The 13,407-nt window shown below is 43.1% G+C and overlaps 1 protein-coding gene across 3 annotated transcripts in view; it reads left to right on the top strand.

Moving 5' to 3' along the window:
- The window catches only part of LOC115472937 (pyrimidine-specific ribonucleoside hydrolase RihA-like), a 90,565-nt gene extending 77,614 nt beyond the window's left edge, over window positions 1-12,951 (top strand). For all 3 annotated transcript variants that reach the window (XM_030207487.1, XM_030207479.1, XM_030207470.1), the window contains exon 6: window positions 12,469-12,951. In XM_030207487.1, coding sequence (XP_030063347.1) covers window positions 12,469-12,816 — 348 coding nt within the window. In that variant the 3' untranslated portion in view covers window positions 12,817-12,951. The remainder of the gene's footprint in view (window positions 1-12,468) is intronic.
- The last annotated feature ends 456 nt before the right edge of the window (window positions 12,952-13,407 follow it).

Here is a 13,407-nt window from a genome sequence, read left to right as displayed (position 1 = left end):
TAACCATTGGTACCATATCCTCTGGCAGTGAGTTCCAGAGCTTAACTATTTGTTGAGTGAGAAAATATTTCCTCCTGTTTGTTTTAAATGTATTACCACGAAACTTCATTGAGTGTACCCCTAGTCTTTGTACTTTTTGGAAGAATAAACAATCGATTCACATTTATCCGTTCTATGCCATTCATGATTTTATAGACCTCAATCATATCCCCCTCTGAGCTTTCTGTTTTCCAAGCTGAAGAGTCCTAACCTCTTAAGCATTTCCTCATATGATTTTTAGCTGATGTCCACAGAAAATCATTGTTATTTAATCATTCAAATACTATGCTATTTTAAATTTTAAGACAATCATCAACCCAGCTGTTAATATCTTGAAACTGATTGTAACATCATTTAAGCCCAACTTCTTTTTGTATTCCAACCGTCTTGAAACTTTATTCTTAGAAAATATTTTTCATCATTTATAACGTATCTTTAAAACGCTTTACAGCTTCAGTTTGTATCCATTGCATATCCTCCATACAAAGTTACATAAAGTGCAGTGCACGGACGCCTCCACCTACATGCAGCATGTTTCGCAAATTGCGGCCTCAGGGTGTGGTCCAGTCAACTAAAGAATAAAACATTCATTCAGAATGCTTTAAATACTTTTGTTGGTGAGAAACATTTCATAAAACATCATATACCTGAAGTACAAGAAAGTTTCTCCACATTACATCGGTGCCTGCCATCTCTGTGCTTGTTCCACCCATGCGCAATGCTCTGTATATTATTATTATTAACATTTGTATAGCGCTACCAGATGCACGCAGCGCTGAACACCTGACATAGAGAGACAGTCCCTGCTCAATAGAGCTTACAATCTAAAAATCTGTATATATAACGCTTAAGGCTCAGAGCGCCAATGGATCATAGCCACACCCCCTGATGTCATTACATCCAGTTACACTGCGGCTGCCCAATCTATCTGTAAATTTAAGCCCCCAGGGGTCAGTGTTCTTAAAGTATAAATCCACCATTGTCTGCGTCACACCCGTCCCTCCCAAGTTGGATCTGGTCAATGACACGCCACTTAATGTCCGACCAATCATGTTGTTTAACCAACCAGTGATTTACAATGGGAGCTGTTAGGGTGGCGGTGTGAATCCTTGATTTATGTTCATTTAATCTATATTTCACTGATCTCCTAGATTTACCCATATATATTAATTGACACGGGCACTGAATCATGTAAATCACATTACTGCTATTACAATTGGTGTTATGTCGTGCTGTAAAGCTTTGTGTGTGCTCAGTGACCTGCCAATCAATCCTTTGAATAGTTAATGCACACCATTGACACTTTCCGCATTGAGCATGGCCAATAAGATCATCCTGATTATGTAGATACTCTATCCGTTTATAAGAGAGCATTTCACCAATTGTTCTACCCCTATGATACGCAATCAACGGTCTTTCCTGCAATGAAGGGTGAACCTGTAAAACAGTTCAGTATTTATGATGTTACAAACAGGTTAAAGATATTAACAGCTGGGTTGATGATTGTCTATATATATAGATACCTTTGCTGATTTGTCAGAACAACTAACAAGATTTTAAATTTTAAAGCATATGCCTTTCCCTGTTCTTAGGTTTACAGGGGGCATCCCCACATCCTGCCCTCTAATCTTCCCTGAGAGTCTTCCAGTTATGGTCTGTGATAGAATTGAAAATCTCTGTCTCCTCTCTCTATCTCAATGCATGCCAGTCTGAGAAGGATGGGAGAGAAAGTCAACATTCCTTGCTATTATGACCTCCCTATTTCTAACCCTCTCCCAAACAGGCAAAATATTTATGAGCGGGGGGGGGGGGGGGGGGGGGGGGGAGGGAGGAAGGAGAGAGCAGGAATGTGACTGGATCTGCATACACAATTATATATGCAAATTCTGTGCTATTTTTTGTCCCTCTTTATAGATGCCTACTTTCTTTCATAGAATAGGTACTATCTAGGCACCCCTTTGTAGAATTGCCCTCTGTGAAAGCAATTTCGTAAGTGGGCACCTCTTTTTAGGCACACTGATGCAGTGTGGGGAGCGACTATTATAGACGAGCATCTGGGCACCCAGATACTGTTATAAAATACTAGCATAAATCAGCATTGGTGCCCCTAAAATTTACATATCTGCACTTACACCAGCTATTGACCTGATGTAACTGGGCATGAAAATGCAGTAAGGGGAGACGCGCCCATCCTGCTCCCATGCTTTGCCCATGTGTACACCCCTTTGTATTTGTGCATTATCTTGCACCTGGCAGAAGAGCGCTTAGGGCACTTACACATTTAAGTGTTACTTTTCTCTGCAGTTATGCGTGCAAAAGGGTATATACCCATGAGCACCTAGTTATAGAATTGTCCTTTCTACATAGAGCTGCTGGTGGTATGTGGTCTGCCTGTATATGCAGTGCTGCTGTTTCCTCAGGGGTCAGCAGTATTGTTTACCCCTATGTCAGCTGGTCGATTGTTTTAACATTCAGTTTAGAATATATGCAGACAACATCCAGTTTATATTGCTATTTGTGAGCACTGAATGAATGCAAATTGCCTAAAATTGAATGTTAATAAAAATAAGATTTTGCTGCTTTTTCCAATATGATTTTCATCAGAAATGTCTATGAATTTTACATTTGGAAATGAGAGCATCCCCATCTGGGGGTCTTGGTGGATTTCAGTTTGTCTATGAGAGACTGTGAGGCAGTGAGGGACAGTGCAAGCGTTCCTGGTTGGGAATTGCAGTTCAGCCCCCTGACAGCAGAGGGCACTAAACCTGCTGGTCAGAGGCTGAACTGTAGAGCTAAGAGAGAGAGTGCATTGTGGGAAGGGTAGGCTGCCTGGACAGGAGGGTGTGCCTCCTCAATGTACAGAAGAAAGTTAAAAAGCCCAGAGAAAGTGCTGAGAAAGAGAGGCTCGATACAGAGACTCCCTGAGAGAAGGAATAAGCAGAAGGCCCCGATAGGTCCAGGAGAGGAAGAGCAGGAGCTCTAGAGTGTGACTGGATTGAGTAAGATTTGGTTATTGTGAAAGTGGGTTGGAATAATTGTGAGACATCCCTGACACAGAGGTTCAGCAAACAATATCAGGTAACTGAAATGTGGATCAATTATAACACTAACTAAACATTTGTTTACTTTCTAGAAAGTACCTGGGGAGATCAGGACATATTGCTGCTCACCAGTTATCAAATATAACTGTTTTACAGGGCTTCAGCAAAGAGCTCTCTCTCTCTTCTCTGGGGCTGAAACTGGAGCAAAAGCCAGTGCTGTTATGATCGTGGTCAGAACCCCTCTCAAACTTACCTTTTGCCTGGGGGTCAGCTTTTTAGCTGGCTTCTGTTCTGTTTTTCTGTCCTGTTTGAGCTAGCTCTTTCTCTCTCTGTGCCGGCTGCTGCCAGCATGGGGCTAATTGTCTCACGTCACTGCAGCTGTGGGTGTAGTCTGAGTTGCTCTAACTCTCTTTGGGTGTACTGGCTTCAAGTGCTTCATGGTGGTGTTTGCTTTAGGTAGGGTGGTGCAGTGTGCACTTTTGACTTTGTGTCTAGTTTCCCTGCTTGCTTTTGCTAAGGTCCAGGTTAGTGTTAGTGCAGTGTGCACTGGTGTCTGTGTGTTTAGCTTTCCTGCTTTTCCCTTGTGGTTCCCCTGCTTTTCCCTCTTGGTTTTGGAAGCATTGCTGTGTGTAGGGCTTTGGAAGCTCTGTTACTGTTAGAAGTACTTCAGGGTTTGGTGTTGTTAGGAACACTACAGATTTTGCTGTTAGAAGTACTTCTGGTGTTTGTGCTTTTGGGAGCATTGCAGTCTTTGCTGTTTGGGTTTTGGTGCTGTAGGAAACTCCTTGTTAGTTTTGTATCTAGCTTGCTAGTGCAGTGCTTAGGTAGCTTGTTAGTTTTATGTTTAGCTTGTTAGTGTAGAGCTCTGCTTGTAGCTTGGTGCTTAGTAGCACCTGTGTTAGCTTTGTGTTTAGTTCCCTGCTCTGTTAGTTTAGGGCTTAGGAAGTCCTTTTGTTAGTGTAGGCCTAGGAGTGCCCTGGTTAGTCCAGTTCCTTGGAGCACTGCTGTCTCTTCTGTTTCCAGTCCTGGTCCCTGTGTCATCTGGTATCCGGTAAGTCCTGCCGGCCACTCAAACCCAAGGGCTCAACCCTTGGGGGGGGGGGGGGTAGTGGCCAAGTGCAGGTGAAGCTGTACGGACCAGTCCAGTGGGCTCCAGTCCAGTGTGTTCCGGTCCGGTGTGTGTTCCAGTCCTATGTCCTCCAGTCCGGGGGATTGCAGTCCTGTGTTCCAGTCCTGTGTCCTCAAGTCCAGGGGATTCCAGTCCGTGTGTTCCGGCTCGGTTGCGGTAGGAGCTGGTGTTTTTATTCTGGTCCCTTCACTAGACTCTTATTAAATTTTTCTTTATAGGTTTATTTTTGTTAGGACAAAGGAATTTGATTTTGCTTCCCTTATATTAAGAAGATCCCCAAAACCGGGCTTTAAATATTGCTCTCAATGTAACAGAAAACTTTATGTCACAGATCCACATCAGCTTTGTCTCAGGTGTCTAGGTCCTCAGCACGATTTCTCTCTGTATGCACTGTCACGGTATGACTCAAAAGGTGCTAGGCATTAGACCTATCAAACTCAAAGAATATGTCAGATCGTCGATATCTGGCACTTCTTCTTCAGGCTCTTCTATGAATCCAGGTACATCTAAAGCATCTAACATGGTCTTGACTACCCTGACAGAGGATGTTCAACTTGCTCTCCCCCTTGCTATTAAGCCCAGGGATCAGGTTCCGCTACTGCCTGCTCTCCCCCTTGCCTCACAGTCCGGGGATCAGGAATCAGCTTTCTCAGTGGTGCGAGAACTCATAGGAGCCGATATCTTCAATGACATCACTAGTCACAGTGCTGACATCGGGGACAAGCGAACGCCACACACTTCACCAAGAGCATGCTTCCCTCTTCAAATTTTGAGAAAATCTCTCTCTAAACATGGGCACTTTGCTCTTCTTCCTCGTTGGACTCTTCCCCACATGGGGACCGACTTTCACCTAAACAGCATCAGTGGCATAGTAAGTCTTTCCATCATCATTCCTCATGAGCCTCCACAGCAGTGGCGTACCAAGGGGGGGTGGTCCGCCCACCGCTGGGGGGGGGGGTGCCGCTCGTTCTCTCCCTGCTGCTCCCTCTGCGCAGAACAGGTTACTTCCTGTTCTGGGGCAGAGGGAGCAGCAGGGAACGAGCGGACTCGGAACTGACAGGCGCGCGGCACCCCCCCAGCAGGTAAAAATGCACCCGGGGTGTGTGTGTGTGTGACGCTGCACCCGGGGGGGGGGGTGTAATTTCGCTGGGGGTGGGGCACATCAGCGATCCGACCCGGGTGTCAGCCAGCCTAGGAACGCCACTGCTCCACAGTGCCATTGACTGTGTTGAGATCTAAGTCATGCTCTCACTCTCAGACTACTTCAGGCACTCCTGTGCAGTAACAAAAACAGGTACAAATCCCACAAGATTTGCTGCAATTGCTCTCTCATTTTCTGCAGCAGCAGACTCTCCCACAGCAGACTGTAATCTCCTCAGTATCTGCCTTTCCTTAGGTTTTGGTGGCTTCTTTACAATCTGAGTCACATCACTCTCACAGACAACACTCTTGGTCTCTGTCTTCTCCTCACCAGGCGGCATCGATGTCACAATCTTTAAATTCATCTCCTCATCTTCAGCTGCCATCTCCTCGCCACTCACTGGATAGACAAACCTCTTGTACTCCTAAACAGCCTTCCTAAAAACCTTCTCCTGTGAAACAGGCACAGCTTCAGTTGGAGGACATTTCCTATTTCAAATTTCTGTAAAATTGGCACAGACTTTGCAGTTGTCTCTCCCTTCTTGGTCTTCTCAACCATCAGACAAGCGAACTGTACCAAATATTTAATTGTTTCTAAAGAAGATTATAGCATTGCCTATTATACCAGTCTTGCAGGAGCATCATAGACAGGTTTGGCAGACACCCTATTTGGCACACCCTACACAAAGATCATTAGATAATAAATACAAAGTTCAAGAAATATTGGGTCATGGTAAATCTCAGTTAACTCATGCTTCCATTGTGGTCAAGTCTGCAATGCATAAGAATAGAACTCAGCTATTACCAACCACCCTCCCCCTAAAGATCTTAGATGCTGGATATCACGGCAAGGCATTTTTTCCAAACATCAATGCTTTCCACTATAATTTCCATTCACTACTTCTATCACATTGAATACTTGTACACTATAATGAATGAACTCTGAAAGATTTCTTCATTTTTACCAGTGGATCAGGTTCTGCTTTTTCAAACAACTATGTTGAATTTGGAGGATTGCTCAAAACAAATGATCAGGATAGCTCATGACAATCTTACAGTAATACACGACAGGGGTATGCAGGCAATGAGGTATGTCAATGATAACAATTCTTTAATCACGCAGGAAGGGAACGAAAAACACAGAAGACTCCATCTCGGAATCAGACGAAGCCTGTACCTAGCTTTTTACATTTTCCCCTCATAGACCGTTCTGGTGAGGGGCAGACTCCAGAGGTTTTATGCAGCTTGGACAACAATCACTTCAGACGCTTGGATCCTACAGATTCTTCGCAGCGGTTACTATTTGAATTTTTATCATCGTCCATTTCAATAGCCCCCCATACCTAAATTTGAGGGCCATTTACTGAATCTGCCCCTTTATGTGTTCAAGTAAGCTCATATAAATTTGTCTGGGGTACATATTTGCAGGGCCACTGAGAGAGGGAGACAAGATTCCCCAGGGCCCGGACTCCAAGGGGGACCTGCCCGGCGCTGGCATGGCTGAGATTGGTCTCCTGCTCCTGTGTGCCGCAGTGCTGAGTTATCATGCTAACTCTGCTCTGCCAGTCACAGGTCCTTCTTCCTGCCTTATCCCGCCTCCTGTGTGAAATACTTCCTGTTTCAGCAAACATGGGAGGGGACACAACAGGAAGAAAGACCTGTGCAGCAGAGCAGAGTTAATGGTCATCCCCGTTCGATTATGCCCCTCATTGAGTCCCTTCCACGCAGTCTGACAATCAGCCGTTCCTCAGACTGATACTTCTCAAACGCTTACAAAATTGTCAGGGCATCGCTATCCCAGGGGTGTAGCCAGATGGCTGAATTTAGGTGGGCTTGAGCCGAAGGTGGCTGGGTGGGCACAGAATTCATCTCCACCCCTCCCGTTGCCCATAAACCCAAAATATTAAATACCTGAGCTAGTGGGGAACCCTAACCCCACCAATTGACGATTTCCTTCTCCTTGGGCAGTCAGCGCTCTTTCAAACGGTAGCCAGCAGCATTTGCCTTGCGTTGATTCTGCCGGCGGCAGGCTGTGCATACTCAGTGCTTGCACATGTGTGACAGTTGAGCACGTGCAGAAGGGGCCACCTGCTGGCCAAACTAGAGAAATACACTTCAAGAAATATTCAATACAATTTAGGGGCCCTCTTACAGAGTGGCGGCAAGCCCAACACGGGCTTAACGCATGCTTTTACGGGACTACTGTTGGCCCAATGCGGCCACCAGCAGTAGTCCCACCTTGAGTGCACACCATTTCCGGGGGAAAAAGAAAACCCCTGGAAATGGCTTGCATGGCGATAATCTGGCAGTAATAGGGCATCGCTGTGAGCTACCTGATTACAGCCAGGTTAACATGGGAGCCCTTATCACCACCTGAATGGGTGGCGGTAAGGGCTCCCTGCTGCAAGGCCCTGCGGTAAGAGTTCTCTTATTGCATGGCCATGTGTGCTGGGGGCTTTTTTTAATCTGCTGCAGTAAAAAGGTCCCTGGTGCGGGTGAAAAACGGCCCCTGCCCCTAGGGCAGGGCCCTTTCCCCCCCAGCTTATAGGCTTAATACCCTCTGTTTTGTCACAGGGTCTCACAGAGACCATGTACAAAAAAATCATCAAAGATGTATTTCATAAGTTGAAACCATTGCTTAAACTGGATAATTTCTGAATGGTGGTGCAAAGTTCAGTATTGCCATGTTTTGATTACAGTAATTTTCTGCTTATGGGGATTCAGAAAACCCATGTGAAAGCTCTATAAGTAGCCCAGAATGAAGTGGCTAGGGTGCTGTGTGGTGGAAGTAGATACGATCATATTACTCTGGTGTTAAAGGGACTAAACTGGCTTCCGATTGAGTACAGAATTCAATATAAAATCGCCTTTATGGTCTTTATAAATGGTCACACTTCTAAGATCTTAGCTACAAGGCTTCATATTTACCAGCTAAAGAAGGAGAGGGAATCCAAAAGCACAAAGGTCAAAGCAAACAAACAAAAAACACAAGGAGCCTTCAAAAATGGGGGCTTCTCAGTTGAAATAAAGTGAAACTGAGACGCCCCCATTTTTGAAGGCTTCTTGTACTTTTTGTTTGTTTTCATATTTACCAGCCCAATCAGTTATTGAGATTAGCTGACCAACTCATGTTATGAAACTGAATGAACATAGAAATTCCATTTTTTACATTGCAGGCCGTCTACTTTGGAATAGGCTACCATTAAGATTAAAGAAAAATCAGGAACATGGCAGAGTTTAGGAAAGAATTGAAAACCTTTTTGTCTACTCAGTCTTAACAGAGAACTGAAGAATGAATGACAAAAGCAGTACTGATCAAATAGTAGCACTGGCATATTTATTTGTGATAATGATAATGATGAATCATATAAGCTGGTGATGTCTTACACTGTTTGTTATTGAATTTTGTTGATTGTAGTATGCATAACTGTGCTGATTATGTATGTATAATTGTGATCCGCTAAGGATTTAAGGCCCTGTTTACTAAGGTGCATTAGCATTTTTAGCGCACCTACACTTAGAGCGTACGTGCTAACCATGTAGGCACCTATAGGAATATTGTAGGCACATACATCGTTAGAGCGTGTTAAAAAAATGTTAACGCGCCTATAACGCTGCTTAGTAAACAGGGCCCTTTAGGATTAAGTGGAATATACGTTTTTAAATAAGCAAATTAAAATAAATAACTTCATGGCCTGAGAAGCAAGGGAACTGGATTTGATTCCCACTGCAGCTCCTTGTGATGCTGGGTAGTCACTTAATCCTCCATTGCCCCTATCTCTCTATATGAAGCGCACCTCCAACGTTCTGAAGCCTCCACAAGTCCCAACGTTCTAAATGCATGGTGGTGAAACCAGGAATTCACCCATGAGTGTTGGCCCCGCCCCCATGTAAAATGTCATGATGTCGAGGGCGGACCAATGACACTCAACCAATCGCATCGTGAACCCGTTACTAAGCAACGGAACGTGACATAAGACACATTGCGGAACAATGAAAACCAGCAGCACACAGTTGCTACGCGACGTCAACAGCAACGCTAAAAGGACCATATAGATCTCTGCTCTCCACACAAACAACAGACACAGAGGGCATATGAGGGAAGGAAAAAAAACAGCACATACACACACACTCTTACTCTTAACTGGCTATAATGAGCAACTGACCTGCCACTATCACAGGGACTGCTAGCACCTCTCTCTCTCTCTCTCATACACATGGGACACAGAGGGGATGGAAGACAAGGAACGAATTGTTGGGTATGGAGGGGGCGGCAGGGGAGATAAGGCAATAACTGCCTCAAATGTTTGTGCTGTGCTATGTACAATTATAATGCTATCTCTTCATTTTGACCCTACCCTTTCACACTCTCTTTCACACAGACGCACACACACACACTTACACTGTCTCTATCTCACACACACACGCACCCACACATATATACACACTCTCTCACACAGACACACAAACATGCCTCAAATGGTTCAGCTGTCCTATGTAAAATTTCACTGCTGTCTCTTCATTTTCACCCTACCTGTGCACACTCTCTTTCACACAGACACACACACTTTCTCTGTGTCACACACACACAGACACACATACATATACACACTCTCACTCTCTCTATAGCCTTGCTAGCGCCCGTTTCATTTGTTTACGAAACGGGCCTTTTTTTACTAGTATATAATATGTAAACTACTTTGATTGTAACCACAGAAAAGCAGTATATCAAATCCTTTCCTCTTTTTAGAATTTATCCGCACAATTCAGTAAGCATATTTAGTAACTTTCTGCACCTAAATTCTAATGCGTGCAGTTCAAAAGGGGTTATGGGTGATGAAATGGGCATTTTGTGGGCGTTCTGAAATTTACGCACCTAGTTATAAAATATTGCCCCGTGCACATAAATGTATGCACAGGGAATTACGCTACATTTTCATTGGTGTAAATGGATGCATCTACCGTTAGGTGCTGTGATATCAACTAAGCGTATTCTATATACCATGCCTAAATCTAGAAACTGCTTATAGAATACGCTTAGGCAGAAATGTTTACTGTGTGGGTTTTTTAGGCGCCTTATACAGAATCTGGCCCTTTATTTGGTTTTGTGTAGTGGTCACATATATGTCAGCAAGTTGAGCAAGGTTGTTTGAATTATTTAAGTTATATCCAGCATACCTGCTATTCTATACCATGTTGCACCCATAAGCTCTCAAAGGGGCAAACATGGCAGAAGCATTTTTCTAAGTCTGACGCAAAGTCATGTGATATCTAAATGGTCATATGTGTTCCTAGGCCAGAGGTGTTCAACCACAGCCCTCGCCAGGTCAGGTTTTCAGGATTTCCCCAAAGATTATGCATGAAATCCATACAATAGAGGCAGTGCATGCAACTAGATCTCATGTATAGTCGTTGAGGCAATCCTGAAAATCTGACTGGATTGCGTCCTTTGAGGACCGAGGTTGGACAACCGTGCCTTAGGCCAGGCTCAGCATGAACTACTTTTGCAGTGAACTCATATCAATACTTAGGAATTACTGACTTGTTTACTTCCATTTTCTACTCTTTCAAAATATTTTGTACAATCTCTGGAAACACTGGCATGTTTTACAATTACATTTGGTATTTGATGAATTTCCTGTAATAACTGATCAGTAAGGGAAAAATATTAATGAACTGTTATCATCACAGAAATATGTCTGTTAAATGGAGACTGTTATCCCATTTATAGCTACTCATGACATCTGTGCTCATTGTCAGTAGTGTCAATATTCTGTTACTGGACCTGTCTGGATTGATCCACAAGCAAAAAAAAGACTATTAAAACAACAGCGGTTACATCATGTTATTAATAGCTCAATGGTGATTTATATTTTATTTTGGAAATATGTAGTATCCGGCTGTAGTTAAAATCTGGTTAATTGATGTATGTACATATTTTTTCCTGTTATTTTGTTAATAGTTTGAACGACTGGTTCAATTATTGACATTATATTGTAACCCACAGTGAGCTTTTTAAGGTATTTGCGGGCTATAAGTCCTATATAATGTAATGCAATGTAATGTATTCTATGCCCACATAATCTAGTGTACATGGGGAGAAGTATTTGTCCAATTAAGTTATATTTAAATGAACATAAATCACAGGTTACTACAGGTAACCTTTAGGTGCCTTTGGTTTAACATTGGCAGGGTAAGAAGCATACAATACATGATATTAGATGGAGAGTCATTGAGTTGTAACTCTAGAGTTGGAGGGTGGTCATCTACTGAAATTTTGTATTATAAAGAACAGCGATGGATATTTTATTTAAATTCTTTAATTCCTTTTGGATTGAATGCTGAACTTTGACTTCTCTGATTTGAATTAGCAAATCTCTGTGATTGGCCTAGGGGCTCATATGACCATTTAGGTACCACATGATTGTCATGTGATTTTGCTTAAGACTTAGAAAATGCAGTCGCCATGTTTGCCCCTTTGAAAGATTATGGATGCAACATGGTATAAAATAGTAGGTATGTTGGATATAATGTAAAACCATCTTTTATTGTATATCTTTTCTTGTCAATTTTTATAATATTATGGTAATTGAGATTTATTATTCATACTTTTTCTTTTTAGTGGACTCATCCTTGATACAGCCTATGGGCAAAACATAAGTTTATGTTGGATAGTGGTCCCCTCTGACACTTCATGAAAGATGAGCACATCTCTTGCCCTTTATATATATTTATAATTACTGCTTAAGTCAAACTAGAAGATTAGAAAGATTCATATGTTTTTAAAAATTAGAAAAAAAATTTAAAACTAAAAAATAGTTTTGACCGATGATGACTTTAGTGCATGTTTGATGGCGCATCAGAAGGTCTGATATACTTGAGTAGACTTGATTAGACAATGTATATATGGTTAATATTACTGATTGCTCCTCTATTGGAATCAATCTGTGCTGATAGCTTGCATATGCTCCCTGTTATACAATTATGCTCTGCATTAAAAAAAATCTGTAAAATTTCTATGACCCTGGAGGTTGCAAACACATTGGCTATGAAAGAGTTAAAGAAATGAAATCTAATTTGTCCCTTTTTATTTAACATTCTTTTACTTTATACCTGCAGGAGTGGTACGATCAGTGGGTTAACAAGGGCACAGAGAAAGCTGACTTCATAAAGAAAATCTTTGCTCTCAGTTTGCAGTTCTGTCGATATGATGAGGCGGACAAAGGTCTGATCGGTGAACCTGGATTTCTGCCCTGTGACTCCTATGCTATGGCAGCTGCCATAGATGAAAGTATTATTACATCATACATCGAATGCGCAGTGACAGTGGAAACCACCGGAAAGTTTACTCGAGGGATGATGGTGTTAGACATGATTGATTACCTGAAAAACAAAAACAAAGCCTTTGTCATAAATGGGTGTGACCTGGATAAATTTACGATGCTCATGGAAGCATCTATAGAATAAAGAGGTGCAGGGGTATATTTCTATCTTTAAATGCAATTTAATAGAAATGTATCTAATCTCTCTGTTTTGGCACAATGGGGGAGATTCTATATATATATGATGCCTAAAATCAGTGCTGACTAAGCATATTCTATAATCTGTGCCTAGATTTAGGCGCAGATTATAGAATACTAGTAAAAAAGGCCCGTTTCTGACACAAATGAAACGGGCGCTAGCAAGGTTCTCCTCGGAGTGTGTATGTTTGAGAGAGTGTGTGTGAGAGTGACTGTGTGAGAGAGAGAGAGAGTGAATGTGCAAGTGTGTGTATGTGACAGAGAGAGTGAGACTGGGTGCAAGTGTGTGTGTGTGAGAATGAGAGTTTGTGCCATGGGCCCCCTCCCTCCCTCTGAGTTCCAGGGTTGTCCCCCCTCCCCCCCTCCGAGTTCCAGGGTCGTCCCCTCCCTCCCTCTGAGTTCCAGGGTCGTCCGTCTCTTCCCTCCCTCTGAGTTCCAGGGTCGTCCGTCCCCCCTCCCTCCCTCCGAGTTCCAGGGTTGTCGTCCCCCTCCCTCCCTCCCTCCGAGTTCCAGGGTCATCCTCCCTCTCCCTCCCTCC

The sequence above is a fragment of the Microcaecilia unicolor genome, chromosome 1, assembly GCF_901765095.1.
Source record: "Microcaecilia unicolor chromosome 1, aMicUni1.1, whole genome shotgun sequence".
Lineage (NCBI taxonomy): Eukaryota > Metazoa > Chordata > Amphibia > Gymnophiona > Siphonopidae > Microcaecilia > Microcaecilia unicolor.
Note: the sequence above shows the minus strand (reverse complement) of the source record. Positions and strands in the feature narration are given on the sequence as shown.